The 12,918-nt window shown below is 44.1% G+C and overlaps 1 protein-coding gene across 1 annotated transcript in view; it reads left to right on the top strand.

Moving 5' to 3' along the window:
* LPCAT2 (lysophosphatidylcholine acyltransferase 2) overlaps positions 1-12,918 on the top strand; it is a 56,539-nt gene that overhangs the window by 17,083 nt on the left and 26,538 nt on the right. Inside the window, exons 7-10 of the mRNA XM_081119814.1 lie at positions 892-926; positions 3,191-3,245; positions 11,126-11,208; positions 11,663-11,788. Coding sequence (XP_080975940.1) covers positions 892-926; positions 3,191-3,245; positions 11,126-11,208; positions 11,663-11,788 — 299 coding nt within the window. The remainder of the gene's footprint in view (positions 1-891; positions 927-3,190; positions 3,246-11,125; positions 11,209-11,662; positions 11,789-12,918) is intronic.

Raw genomic sequence — 12,918 nt, 5'->3', positions numbered from 1 at the left:
GAGTCACCGGTCATTGCCGCCGGGTGGACAAGGATTGTAGGGGCAGGATACATTCGGGACAGGCTTGGCGTTTAATTCCTGGCTCAGGCCTTACTAGCTGTGCGACTCCTGGCAAGTAGCTTCAACAAGACAATAGTTGAAAAGAATCTAAAATCCTCTAGAAAGTCCCCAGTTGGCTCAGGACATAGTCTCTGCTCCAGCGAGGCCCACGGTTGTCTCCTGGACATTCATTGTGTTACCATTTCCCTGAACACAGGTTTTGGAGGATATTTTGGTTATGAGAGGAACTTTATTTACTAAGGAATTGCCATGAAAAGGCAAGATGTAATTATTAATTACCTACATTATTGAAGATTAAGGGGCTTTGATCACGTCAACTTTCTACTCAGTGGCTGGTTTCTCCACCTTGGACATCTGTAGTTAAAGTGAAAATCTGTCAGACTTTTAGTCATTGTATTTCTGACTGTGGGTTTGCATTTGTCATTTATTCAAATGCCTGCACTTTGCATTACTTTAAGCTTTTCTCCCAAATTCTTCTGTCCCCTTCTCTCTCAACTGATGTATTTTGGGTTTTGTAAGCAAATTCATTATCCAGATCTGCTCATATTCAGAGAAAAATAGCTAAGCATGCACGATAGGTTTTTAAAAATTCAGAACAACTTTGCTCTGTAAAAAGGTGGTTATATAAGGGAGACGGATCTTTGCTATGTAGATACGCAGTCCAGGAATGCATAGAGCAGTTCGCTGTTGTTTAACAATAATAATCTACTTGTTTTGTTTTTCAGCATAATGCTTTTAATGTAGAAAGTACATGCATACCAATATTAAAATCAGGTTTTGTTTCATATGATATTCACTGAACTAACAGTTTAAATACTTTTGTTATTGTAGGATACTGTGACTTGGACATGGCAAGGATGTACATTGTAAGTCACTCGTATCTATTATTTATAGACATTTTATTCTAGTGAAGAAAAAGAAAGTTTTTTTTAAAAAAAGACTTGTTTTTGTGAAAGTAGCTTTCTAATCAGATGTGGAAATCTTGTAGCTGATAAGTGTCTACAGAGAGCATGTCTGCCTTTGCCATTAACCCCGGTGCCCCCACGGACAGAATCCCAGCCGCTTCGTGTTCCAGCGGGCCTTCAGCGTTTATCTGCCAACTCTCAGGGACATTCCAGGGACCTAGTTTGCATCATCTCTAGCTTTAATTTTGTAGTTTCCTTTTCATTGCAGATTCAGCACTATCTAAGGCCTTCATTGTTATTTTACTCTATATATATCGATAGGTATATAGAAATATATATATAGGTTTAAGCAGTCCAGAGCAATTTAGTCATATGATCTGAAATGTGAGTTGAGGAAATAGCTAACCAAGCTTTCAGTTCCATTCTGGATGTAAAAACATAGGGCTCAGCAGTTTCTGAAAACCCTTCAGAGAGGAAAGGAATACAGTTTCACTCTTAAACAGGCTGAAGTGAAATTGGCCTTTAAATAGGATGTAATATGTAGAGTCTCACTTTCTGTCCGAAGCGTGTTTCCATTTCGGTGAGAAATGTGTGAAACACCCGGATTTGAGGACTTTGCCCAGGGGCTTTCCCAGCAATGCCTTGTGATACTGTTATACACAGAATTCAAGTAACAGTGTTGATGGACAGGTGACAACCACTTGGAAATATTTAAAAGGAAATCATTTGCCTTCAAGTGTACTGTGGGCTCCCTTAGACTAACCTGTTAGACAATCTGAACAAATTCTGAAAGTCGTATTTTTATACTCACTTTCTCCATTTTATATGTGCGAATTGCTTTGAAATAATAAATTTAAGTCAGAATAGGTAACTATTCAACCAGTTACATCTGTTAATGTTGGTTAGCCTGTGAGATACGTATGTTCCTCTTACACTCCAGTCCTTGAAGTAAAGTAAATGACACCAAAAATAAAGAACATAAATCGTAAAGGTTATCTAGACATTACATTATTGTTAACTCTTCGGGAGATCAGTTTGTTCATTTGGCCAGAATACAAGTTTCATGGCACTACTCGTTGTGAATGACTGGTTTTCAGCTTTTATGCAGGGAAAGTTAGGAGAAACAAGTAGTATGAGAGCATTTTAGAAAATTGGGTGGACAGTGTATTTATATTTCCTTGGGCCCTGTCCCAGTTGAGCTCCTTAAGGAGACAGTGAGTTTGGGTTTACTGTTCAACGTGACTTTTTTTTTGTCCTGGTAGATGTGAAGGTCAGACAAGAGAAGGCTTTTCTGGAAGTGGCATCAGGGTTAGAAAATAGAGGACTTCACTTAATCTAGCCTTCTAACCTGGGAGGTGTGTGATGAAGGGGAAAGGAAATAGGAGAGAGAATTCAGAAAAAAACCCACACAAATTGTCAGAGTTAAAGATTTCTTCGGACCTAGCAACCAACACAAATTCTTCAAAAGGCCCCACTCTGTTTTGTCCGAAAGCCACGTGCCACGGTTGGTTGTTTTTACAAATGTGTTGTCTAATCCACACGGCCAGCTTTCTGGGTCATATGTCTAAGTGAGGCTAAATTAAATCCCTATAGGAACCTTATCCGGAGAGTCCAAATATATATTAGAAAGCTTCACGTTGGAACAACTCTTTCAAAAATTATCTTTGGGAGGGTTGATTATAACCACCTTCATGAAAACTGTTGTCTCACGTTGCCATGAAATGCGAAACTTTTCAGGAAATTTCCCCACAATGAAAACACTTATTAGTAACTGAGACAGTTAGGATCAAGTTTCTGCTTTTAAGAAAGGCCAGCTGATTTTTGTTTTTTAAATATCAGAAAAGAGGTTAGCAATGTAAAGTTCTACTCAGGAGTTAGCCTGTAAACACATTTATGCACCTTACAATGTGGCCTTGAGTCGTTTCTCTGGGCACTTAGGCCTCTGAGCCTGAGTTGTCTAGGAGACTTCAAATTTGGGGTTCAGTCTGCTGAGCTGCGGCTCTGACTCACAAATACATACATGGTTTTACAGGTAGTGATTGAACTTTTGAACATCAGGAATAGTCTTCTGAGCCCAAGGAGTGTCATAGCTGCTGGGTAGCATTTGTAAACCCCAGATACGTATGAGGCGTGGCCTGGGCGCTGTGTGTGGAGAAGGGGTTGGTGAGTAATATTAGACGATCCGTGTATTCCATATAAAGGGGCCTTCTCTTTTCCCTCTTCAGCTTTCAGCTTTGTGTGCTCACCTTCTGCCAGCCCTTCACGAAGGTGGAAGTTGAGGTAAGTCATTCAAAACGTGGCCTTTCCTTTTAGTTTGAATACCTTGTCCAGAGAGACCGGATGTGCAAAGTCCAGAAGTTAAACACACCATCTTTCAAATAAGCCCTGTGTACAAATTGTGTACCTAAGCCCAGGCGATCAGGCCTAGCCCTTAGGATTGTGTCAGGAAACACCTCTAACTTCTGGGAACCTCCGACGGGTAACCCATTTCTATGCCTTAATTCCTTTCAACGCTGCCCTCTGCCAAGGTAAACAGTGCACCGTCAGGCCCCCACCAGAGGAGCCACAGAGGCTGGGAGCCCCACAGAGCTGAGGTGCTGCTTGGTCGTGGGACGGCCTCCGAGGTCAGAAGCACACGGAGAGCCCAAGGCAGTCGTATCGGGGAGGCAGCTCGTATTGTTCACGGGACAGTCTTTTGGTTGGAGTTGCAGTGACAGACGGGGAATGGAGGGGTCATTAGGTCATTCTGAAAATTCTGACCATGTTTGTAAGATTCAAAGCTGTTTCCAGAACTATTCTTAGTTTCTAGGAATGGTACGGGATGGACCCCTGAATTCAGAATCTGGTTGGTTTTACTGATACTTTCAGGTAGTCTGTGAAGAGAGAGGGTTCCAGAGGGTTCCTATACGTCTGAATCACCTCTAAACGTACCCCTCTCCAGCAGATGTAGCAACAGACACGGAAATGCACGTAGAACTGTACTTTTTTAATAGAGCACATGTGTCAGTGGTCAAATTGTGTTACAACAGAGGTATGCAAATTTCTCATTTTATTACCCTGACCACTGTTACCACATTTCCTTTCTGTGTCATGGGTTCCTTTCTTTCTTTCTTCCTTTCTTCCTTTCTTTCTTCCTTTCTTTCTTCCATCCATCCCTCCTCTCTGTCTCTCTCTCTCTGTCTCTCTCTCTCTCCCTCCCTCCTAGTTACAATATTTGCATTCTCCAGCCGGTTCTCAGACCTGTTTAGCCTGTTTAGATAATATTTTCTAACAAAGAAAAGAATGTATCCTTTGTCCAACAACTTCACAGATACAATGGCTTTTTACCAGTTACAGATATCTGAATTGGTGGGGATTCCATGTATTTGAATTGTGGTGCAGGGCAAGAAGATGGGAATTTGTGGACTTCGAGTTCAGTATTCTCATTTTAATTATATGTAGTTTAGCTTTATGATGCTACCTTTCACTCAGGGGACTCCTAACAACTTTATGACTTTTGGGTATTTTTAATCCCCGCCGTTTAGATGTAACTGGAAACTGCGCCCTATCCCAGCAGCCCTTGGGGCGCCGTGCGCACCCTGGCTGGGGACCGTGGCGGCCGGGCCCTGCCTCTGACTCCCCCACTCCGTAGCTTAGTTAGACGGCTCCGTTCATCTGGCTGGGCCGGGTTCAGTTGTCTTGGTTGTTCAGAGGCGCCCTCTTCTTTCCTTTTTCTTTAAAATTGATGGGAATCCTGCGTATTCTTTTTAACATATGTTTTTAGAAGTTATTCTTGACTACTAATCAGGTAAACCTAATTCAGGATATACCCTTCAGGAATGTGGCATTAGTTTCACAGTTTGTGAAATGAACTCGAGTGGATTATTAAAGTGTCCTTTCAGACTCCTTGTGAGCCACAGTCCATCTCAGGAGGCTGAATCCTGTACTTCACGAGCCTCCCCTCGTTAATGATGATTGTCAGATTCTTCAGTTAAGGAAATCACTGCATAGCTAAAATCAAGAGAACGTAATACTGAGGAATATTTCTTACCGCCTCTTTCCCCTTTGTTTCCCTTACACGGAGACCTGTCTTTGAGAAGGTTATTATTTTCTTGACTTTTGGATCTGAAAAACACAAGTTCCAGACCCTATGCCCTGGGGAACTGGTCCTCTGGCATCCTTGAACAGTGATGCCACGTGTGTCCGCCAAATGGTTCTGCTGGAAGCTAGTCTTTGAATGAGCGTGTGGCCTGGCGGGTGCGCTCACAGAGTCTTTTAGTAAAAGATCTTTACTGGCCAGATACGTGACAGGTGTGCCTTAATAAGCCTATGTCTGGCTTAAGGGCATAGGGTGGGCAACATCCCAAAATATGACATCGATTAAGAGCCTGTTGGTTTATCTCAGGAGAGAGGGTGCCTGCGGAGTCAGACTCTGGCACTGTGTGGGCCGCAGCTAGTTTCTGAATGGAAACATGGCGTTCACCTTGCTGTGCAGTCACTTTTCTTCTTCATAGGCCGTATCTCAGTTTGCATTCAAAGCATCCATTATATTATTAATATAGCAAAGCATTTTGTGTGTAGGCTTACAGACATACCTTGCTGTAGGAAAATTCCTTTGCCAAGCTTATGGTGAGCTGCTAGTGACTGGTGTTAGACCCACAATACTTTATGATGGGCGATTCATTGCCTTAAGTCATAGAAAGGGATTTTTTTTCCATTAAAGTTGTCTGATTTCTGAAAGGATTGTCATTAGTCATGAGTGTTAGGATCAGCACCTATAGATTTATGTCACTTTTAAAACCTCCTGATTACTTAGGGAAGGTTCAGATACATTTATGGAGTTTATTTAAATATACAGATACACCAAAATGATCCGCAGTTTGGAGTCTAAAATGGGCCTTTTAGAGAAACTCCGTAGCACACATACACACACACATCACAAACGTACGTGCTTGCTCTGACGAAGCTAATGTCTTCTGGAACTTGGTAGAAGTCGGCATTGGTAAAGAGCAGCCATGGAGAAGTGGGGTGTGGTAAGAAGAGAGCTTGCGGGGTTTGCAGTTCAGCCACCGGAATGCGCTTGAGCAAATGACTGACACCTCCCAGCCTGCGTTCTCACTGGTGAAACGGAATCACACGCGTTTTATAGGGTTGTTAGGCTTTAATAAGGTCACTTCTGTGCTGGCACAGGGCTAGGGCTTAGTAAGCATTAACTTTTATTTCCCCTTTTATTTATCATGTAGATTATTCTGTTCTTTTGAAAAGGAAGCAGCAGTTGTTGCTCACAGGCACCTTCCTTGTTTTGCATTTTCTCCTTTTGAAAATGTAACAGAAGAATCCTGGGAGAACCAGCGTTGCATGTTTGTTAAGACCGAGCCTTCAAGTTCTTTTCCGTTGTTGGAAAAAGATAAGATTGTGTAATATCATCACACATCAGACTCGCCTCCTCGGAGTCATCGATTAGGAGGGAGGGATGTGCTGATGTGGCCAGGAAACTATGAGTAAACCAGTTCCTCGGGTCTGAGCCCTCGTGAAGGACTGGCTCTGGGCGACGGGTGGTCTTAAATTACAGGCTGGGGACTCTGACTCCACCTTGTGTGCAGTCGAAGGCCCAGGAGGAGGTGGGGACAAAGGCGCCAACTAGAGGTGTTGGTGTGGGAAGCAGGGCGTCGGCCTCCTTACCTGGGAGAGATGGTGATGGTGTGGTCGCGGGGGAAGTGAGGAGGGAATGGAGCCGTGGAGTCGGCCCCAGGCGGACGGAAAGGGAATTCAGGTTCCCAGCGGCTGGTGCAGGGCTGGAAAGACTCCCCTCTCCCCACCCGGGCTCTATACCTGAGTCTATGAAATAAACCGGCAACAGGTTAACAGGGGGAAAGGTATACAGGTTGATTAATTTTAAATTTGTGCACAAGGGCCATCACGGGGAATAAAAACTGAATTCTTAAAAGAAGTGGTGAGATTTTGAGAGCTCATTTACCATCTTAATAGACGAGGGGGAGGGAGGCTTATAGGCCACTTAGGGGAGAGCAAATGACTTTCCAGAGAGACAGATGGACCCTTGGAAGCATAGATGAGAGCCTGTGATGAAGTCGCCCCCATGTGATGTCTCCCTGTTTGATGAATCTTCGAGGGAGGGGGTTCATGCAATTGACTTCTTTTTGAAGGATCTGTCTTCAGGCAGGTGAGGGGATACAGAGAAAGCCTCTCCCTGTATTTGCTGCTTTTCAAGTGACCTCAGCTCAAAATAATCAACACCCAGGTGGCATATTTTGGGGTGGCATATCCTGACCCCCATCACTGTCCCCTCGATGAAGTTGACGGTGAGGTGCCTTCGAGATGAAAAGTGCAGTTGCAACCCGAGAGGCATGGCCCGTGTTGAAACCGTGAAACGTGATGGCAGCAGATCAGGACGGGCCAGAGAAGGGCTGCCAGGCAGCAGTGAGGTGCAGTCCAGGTTAGGGAGCCCGACCCTCGCCCGTCACGTAGACACTGAGGAAGCAGACTCGGTACTAAGGAAACGTGTTGGGCACACTGCAAAGGTAAAGGAGGGTCTTCAGCAGAAAAGAAAACAAACAAAAAGCCATTGATATGTTTTGAGGCAGCATGGTTGCCTTGGGAAAATAGTAGTTTTCCAGCAGCCGTGGGGACCCTGTGGAAGCTCACAGGGATTTGTCGTAGCCTCGGCCCATATGCTTTTCTTTAGCATCCCTCAGTGGTCTCCACAGGAGTGAGACGGTGGGATCAGAAAAGGTGACCGAGGGTTTGGGATGGGCACCATGGGTGCGGCGGAAGTGAGAGATGCCAGGTGACAGAAAGGCCCTTGGAAGCGCCCCACTGGCTAAGAGCAGGGTGGACCGGCAGGCAGACGTCGCAGGAGGGGCCGATAGAGCGGGATGGGTGGGGCCTGCGAGTGACCATCGGGTTCTCCTAGTCTAGGCAGGACCAGGTTAGGGGAGAAGTAAACTCTCAGAGGGAACAAGGGGGACTCTGGCTGAGGGACTTGTCAGAGGAGGAGATGGGAGTCGTATGTTCATGTCCACGACTGATACAGAATTGAGAATGCCTGTGGCTAGGTAAAGAGGCTGGGAAATCAGATGACAGATGGGCCATCAGTGAGGTTGCCGGGGATGAAGACAGAAAACGAAGGTGGAAAGGAAAACGTGGGGTCCCGAAGCCGCTGGGGTGCTTAGATGTGTCTCGGGACAATGATAGCTAATTAGCCTCTTGGGTGCATCTTTCTTCCCAAATAAAGGGTATGTGCATGCTGAGAGCCTGAGGCTTTGTCAACACGGAAATGTGATAGAGAGGGCAAGGGCTTATCCAAGGAGAGGTGACTTTTTTTTTACTAGAATTTCCATTGAATTGCTTCTCAGTAGGCCTGGGGCCCATGGGCGGTACATCCAGACTTTTAATTATTTTTTACTCTCAGTAGATTTTTTTTCCCTGTCAAGAATAAAATGCCATGCCAATGTAAGAGTTGTTAAAAATCATTTTGTGGAGAATATTATCTGTACTCAAAGAACCAAAGCCATAGTTCATTGTATTATGTTTGGTTAACAGTGGAGCCGTGATGTATTTTTCTGGGGTTTCAGTATGTGCTACAAATCAAGTGTATTCTATATAAATGATCATTTGGCTTTTTTTTTTTTTTAAATGAAGAATGAAAGGGCAATTTAAAACTCTGTTATGCTATTTTGTTAGACGTTTTATCAACATTGATTTTAACATACTGTTTTCTTCCTTGGATTTTACACTAAGCAAATATTAGAGATTTTACTAGAACAGACTGGAGGGAAGTTTTAAAAATACTTATTTGCGGAGTTTGGTGCTCTGGATATATAAGTGATGTGGGGACCTCTGGTGGCTTAATATATTTTTCCATCTTAAAGAGTAACTGGATACTAAACGGGAAGCTAGACTCAGAATTTCAGTTGGAAAGGACCTTGGTGATCATGTAGCCAGACTTTTCACTTGACAGGAGAGGGAACGGAGGCCGTAAGGCTAATGCCGTTTCCGGCACCACACGGCAAATCAAGGCAGCAAGGGTTACTATCTCTGCAGCACGCCATTGTCCCCTCGGAGAGGATGCTAATAGAATGAATGTGAAAAGTAAAATGACATATTGCAGATTATCCTATAATTCCTGTCCATTTTATCTTAAAAATTCCACTTGCGCCCATGCCATCCTCTGCACCCTCCCTCCCTCTGCTCATGGCCTCGCCGTCTCTTGGTTGATTGCAGTGGGGTTCTCCCTGCTCTTAGCCTCTTGCTCTTGGGCTCACCCACCCCCACCACCAGAGGTGCTGCTGAAAAACTTGGGCCTGGTCATGTCACTGCCTTGCTCACACTCCATCTCTGAGTCACCATAGCCCCTAGGCTTCTCAACATGACTAACAAGATTTGAAAACGGGGCCATGTGAGTCCAGAAGGGGTGTTATTTATACAAGTCTTTCGTTTTCTTTCAGACTGTGGCCCTGCCACTTGTGTGTGGCTTTGGCCGTATTGTTCAAGCCCTTTTAGCCACATTCTTCTATCCAATGGAAATGGTAGAATGTGCCCCAAGGAATTGTTAAGAGAGTTAATCCTACCAAGACCCTAATATAAAGTACTCAGCACACAGTAGGTGCTTAATGGATGGACTTAGCTCATTGTCATAAACTTCTACCCCAGTACATGGAAAACTCCTGGAGGGCAGGGACTTCACTGGCATGTCTTCAGGGCCCCTGAGTACAGGGCCTGGCAGGAGGTAGCCGCCTAAGCCATACTTACTGAATGGAAGTGAGCCATGGAATCCTGAGCCAGCCATTTGATCTTTGTGAACCCCAATTCCTTATGACTAAAATTGGGAGGCTCAATGGAATGAAATAATGCATATAAAGCACTTATCACAGTACCTGGTTCATAGGTATAATTCAATAAACAGTAGCTGTTGGCGAAATCACGCTTATCCCGAAAAAGCTAAGGTCAGCCTCTCTGTAAAGCCTGCTCGGCTGCTTTTCCCTGCCCACTCCTGGCCAAATTAATCATTTCCTATCTGTCACCCTCATACTCCAGGATTGATGGTTTTGTGGGGAAAAACAAGGGTTTTAGAATCTGCCAGACTAGGTCTGACTCCTGCCAAGTGACCTGTTTGACTTTTTTTTTTTTTAAATATATCTTTATTGATTTCAGAGAGAGGAAGGGAGAGGGAGACATCAATGATGAGAGGGTCATTGATCGGCTGCCTCCTGCACGCCCCCGACTGGGGATCGAGACCACAACCTGGGCATGAATCAGACCCCAATCGCCTGGATCCTAGGTCAACGCTCAACCGCTGAGCCACGCCTGGCTGGGCACCTGTTTGACTTTAAATAAGCTAATGAAGCTTTTCAGCCCTGTCTGTAATTGGGGGTAATAGTGATACTTAGCACATGCTGTGCTGGTCCGTGCTATAAAAATATGTGTCTTCTTTAGAACAAGAATACGGTCCTGTTGATCTTGCCTGGTATACAGTAGATGCTCAGAAACATGTCATAACTTACATATGGCTCCAAAACCCTGTTAGTGTTAGAAAACTATTAGTAAGAACAAGGACAGTTATGTAAATGAGCCATCACAGGATGTCAGCTAGGGAAAAATGAAAAATTTAAATGGTAATAAAGCAAAACAGGGTGTGAAGGAAAAGCTAGCAAGCCCACGCTAAGGGTTGAAAAAAAGCTGATGAAATTACAAAACATGAAGTTCCATGAAAGGAAAGTATGGCTGATAGAGGAATGGATGGAAGATAAACTATGAAAGACAAAGTCATCATCATCGTAACATTTTCACAGCAAAGGGAAGGGAGTGGTAGAAAATGCGGCTCTGAGATCTTAGCAGCTACGGGTGTCCACCTTCCAGAATTCCAGACCTGGGCCCCTTTCCCCCTCACCACAGTCGGGGAGGTAGGTGATCAGAGCCCGCCTTTGAGAGTTGGGGAGACAGTTCGGGAAGGTTAAAGGACATGCTGGTTAACACATAGGAAGACCCAGGGCCTGGAGACAGAGCTCCTGAGTCCAAGCTCTGGGTTCCTTCCATCCCATCAGGTTACTGATGCGCTTGAAAGGCAGGGTTCAGAGAATGATAGGTGACTTATAAATTAATGTCTTTTGCGTTTAGTGTCTGAGTCCCGCCAATTGTTATAAAAAGGTGTCTTTATTTTTCAGTTTATGCCTGTTCAGGTGCCGAATGCTGAAGAAAAAAGAGATCCTGTCCTTTTTGCTGGCAGAGTCCGGAATCTGATGGCAGAGTAAGAGTCTGTATGTGATTATAATCAATAGATAGCTTGAAGAGTGTTTACTAAAGGACATGTAACATAGTTTTAAGGATTTGGGTGTTTTCTTCCTAAGATCCTCAGTCCCCAATTAATTTTGGTAAGTAAAATAATGTTTTCCGTAAAATAGTTACTGTCCATGAGACAGAAGTCAACTGTTACGCTGTTATCGTAGCTAAAACACAAAGCAAACGTGACCGGCTGCAGAAGCTGCGGACATAAGATTGCCGACCTCCGGCCACAAGACTTGTTCAGCAAATCTGAACAAGCAGAGAAATATGTCTCTTTGGCAATAAAAAGCCAAAGCTACTGGTTTAAAAAGTAGGAAATACTTTTCCATTTACTGCTGTTTGTTGACACATTCAGGCCTAGTGCAAAATCATCACCTGTTTTAAAACATTGCATTTCACTTTGCTTTTGATGCTTTCAGAGCTCTGGGAATCCCCGTGACTGATCACACGTATGAAGACTGCAGGCTGATGATCTCGGCAGGACAGCTGACGCTGCCGATGGAAGCTGGGCTGGTGGAATTCACCAAAATCAGCCGGAAGTTGAAGTAAGCGTATTTTAAAATTACTGCGCTATCATAAAGGTGTTCAAAAGAGACCTGTGTTCCTAATGTTTATCTTCTCTGGTTTTATTAGTGCTCGGCTCTGGTGTTTGTTTTTTGTTTTTGTTTTTTATTATGTTTTTATTGATTTTAGAGAGAGGAAGGGAGAGGGGGAGAGAGAGAAAATCATCAATGTGAGAGAGAAACACCCATCGGCTGCCTCCTGCATGCCCCCCACTGGGGATTGAGCCTGAAACCCAGCAACCTTTCGGTGCGTGGGACGGCACTCAGCCAACTGAGTCACACCAGCCAGGGCTCAGCTCGGTGTTTATTAGGGACCAGGCTTGTGCATTTGCCTCCCCTTTAGTTCAACCAGGTTTGTTTTTTCAAGAACAGTTCATTCAAAACTATGTGTGTGGTCACCGGAGACCAGGAGACGCTAGGTGTGGGTGAGTACAGCTCTGCCTCCCTACTCGGAAACGGCTCAGTGGTTAGTCCGCCCTGATACCTTTTTACCAAGAGGATAGCGTAATTAGACGATACCGGCCTGCAGTGGCCAGAACTTCTCTTTCAGGATAGGAATTGACTTGTAGAGCAGCAATTCTGGCCATCTTTAAGTTTTAAATACTTACCCAAGAGCTACCTTTTTCTTCTGGGTATGTCATTTTTTTTAATAAAAAGGCACCCCTTTGTGCTTTTATGATCTAGTTTAAACCATTTAGAAACATCCCTTTTGAATTATCTGGTATGAAAGGTGTAACACCCCCTCCAAGTCCTCTATTACTACAGTTCATTCTGTTTTCATCCCTATTCGGGATTTGCAGAGTCTATTGATTTCATAGACCTTGGCATCCACCCTGGGAGGAAACTGCAGAACCAGTTACTGCATTAAAGTCCAATATTAAAAAATCACATTTTGATACCTGATAGAGCAAATACTATCTATAGTTTTTAGCTAATAAAACGTTTTTATATTATATTCACAATTTGATAGGTTTAGATAGTCGCTGAAATTGGTTACAGAAGAAATATGTGTTAAGTCACCTGTTTACAAAGTAAAGAAAGGATGTGATAGGTCAAATATATGGTGCCGGAAGGAGACTAAACTTTGGGCAGTGAGCACACAATGCAATATG

Source organism: Miniopterus schreibersii, assembly GCF_964146895.1.
Source record: "Miniopterus schreibersii genome assembly, chromosome: 18".
Classification (NCBI taxonomy): domain Eukaryota; kingdom Metazoa; phylum Chordata; class Mammalia; order Chiroptera; family Miniopteridae; genus Miniopterus; species Miniopterus schreibersii.
The sequence above is the reverse complement of the archived record's forward strand: the minus strand, read 5'-3'. Positions and strand labels throughout refer to the sequence as shown.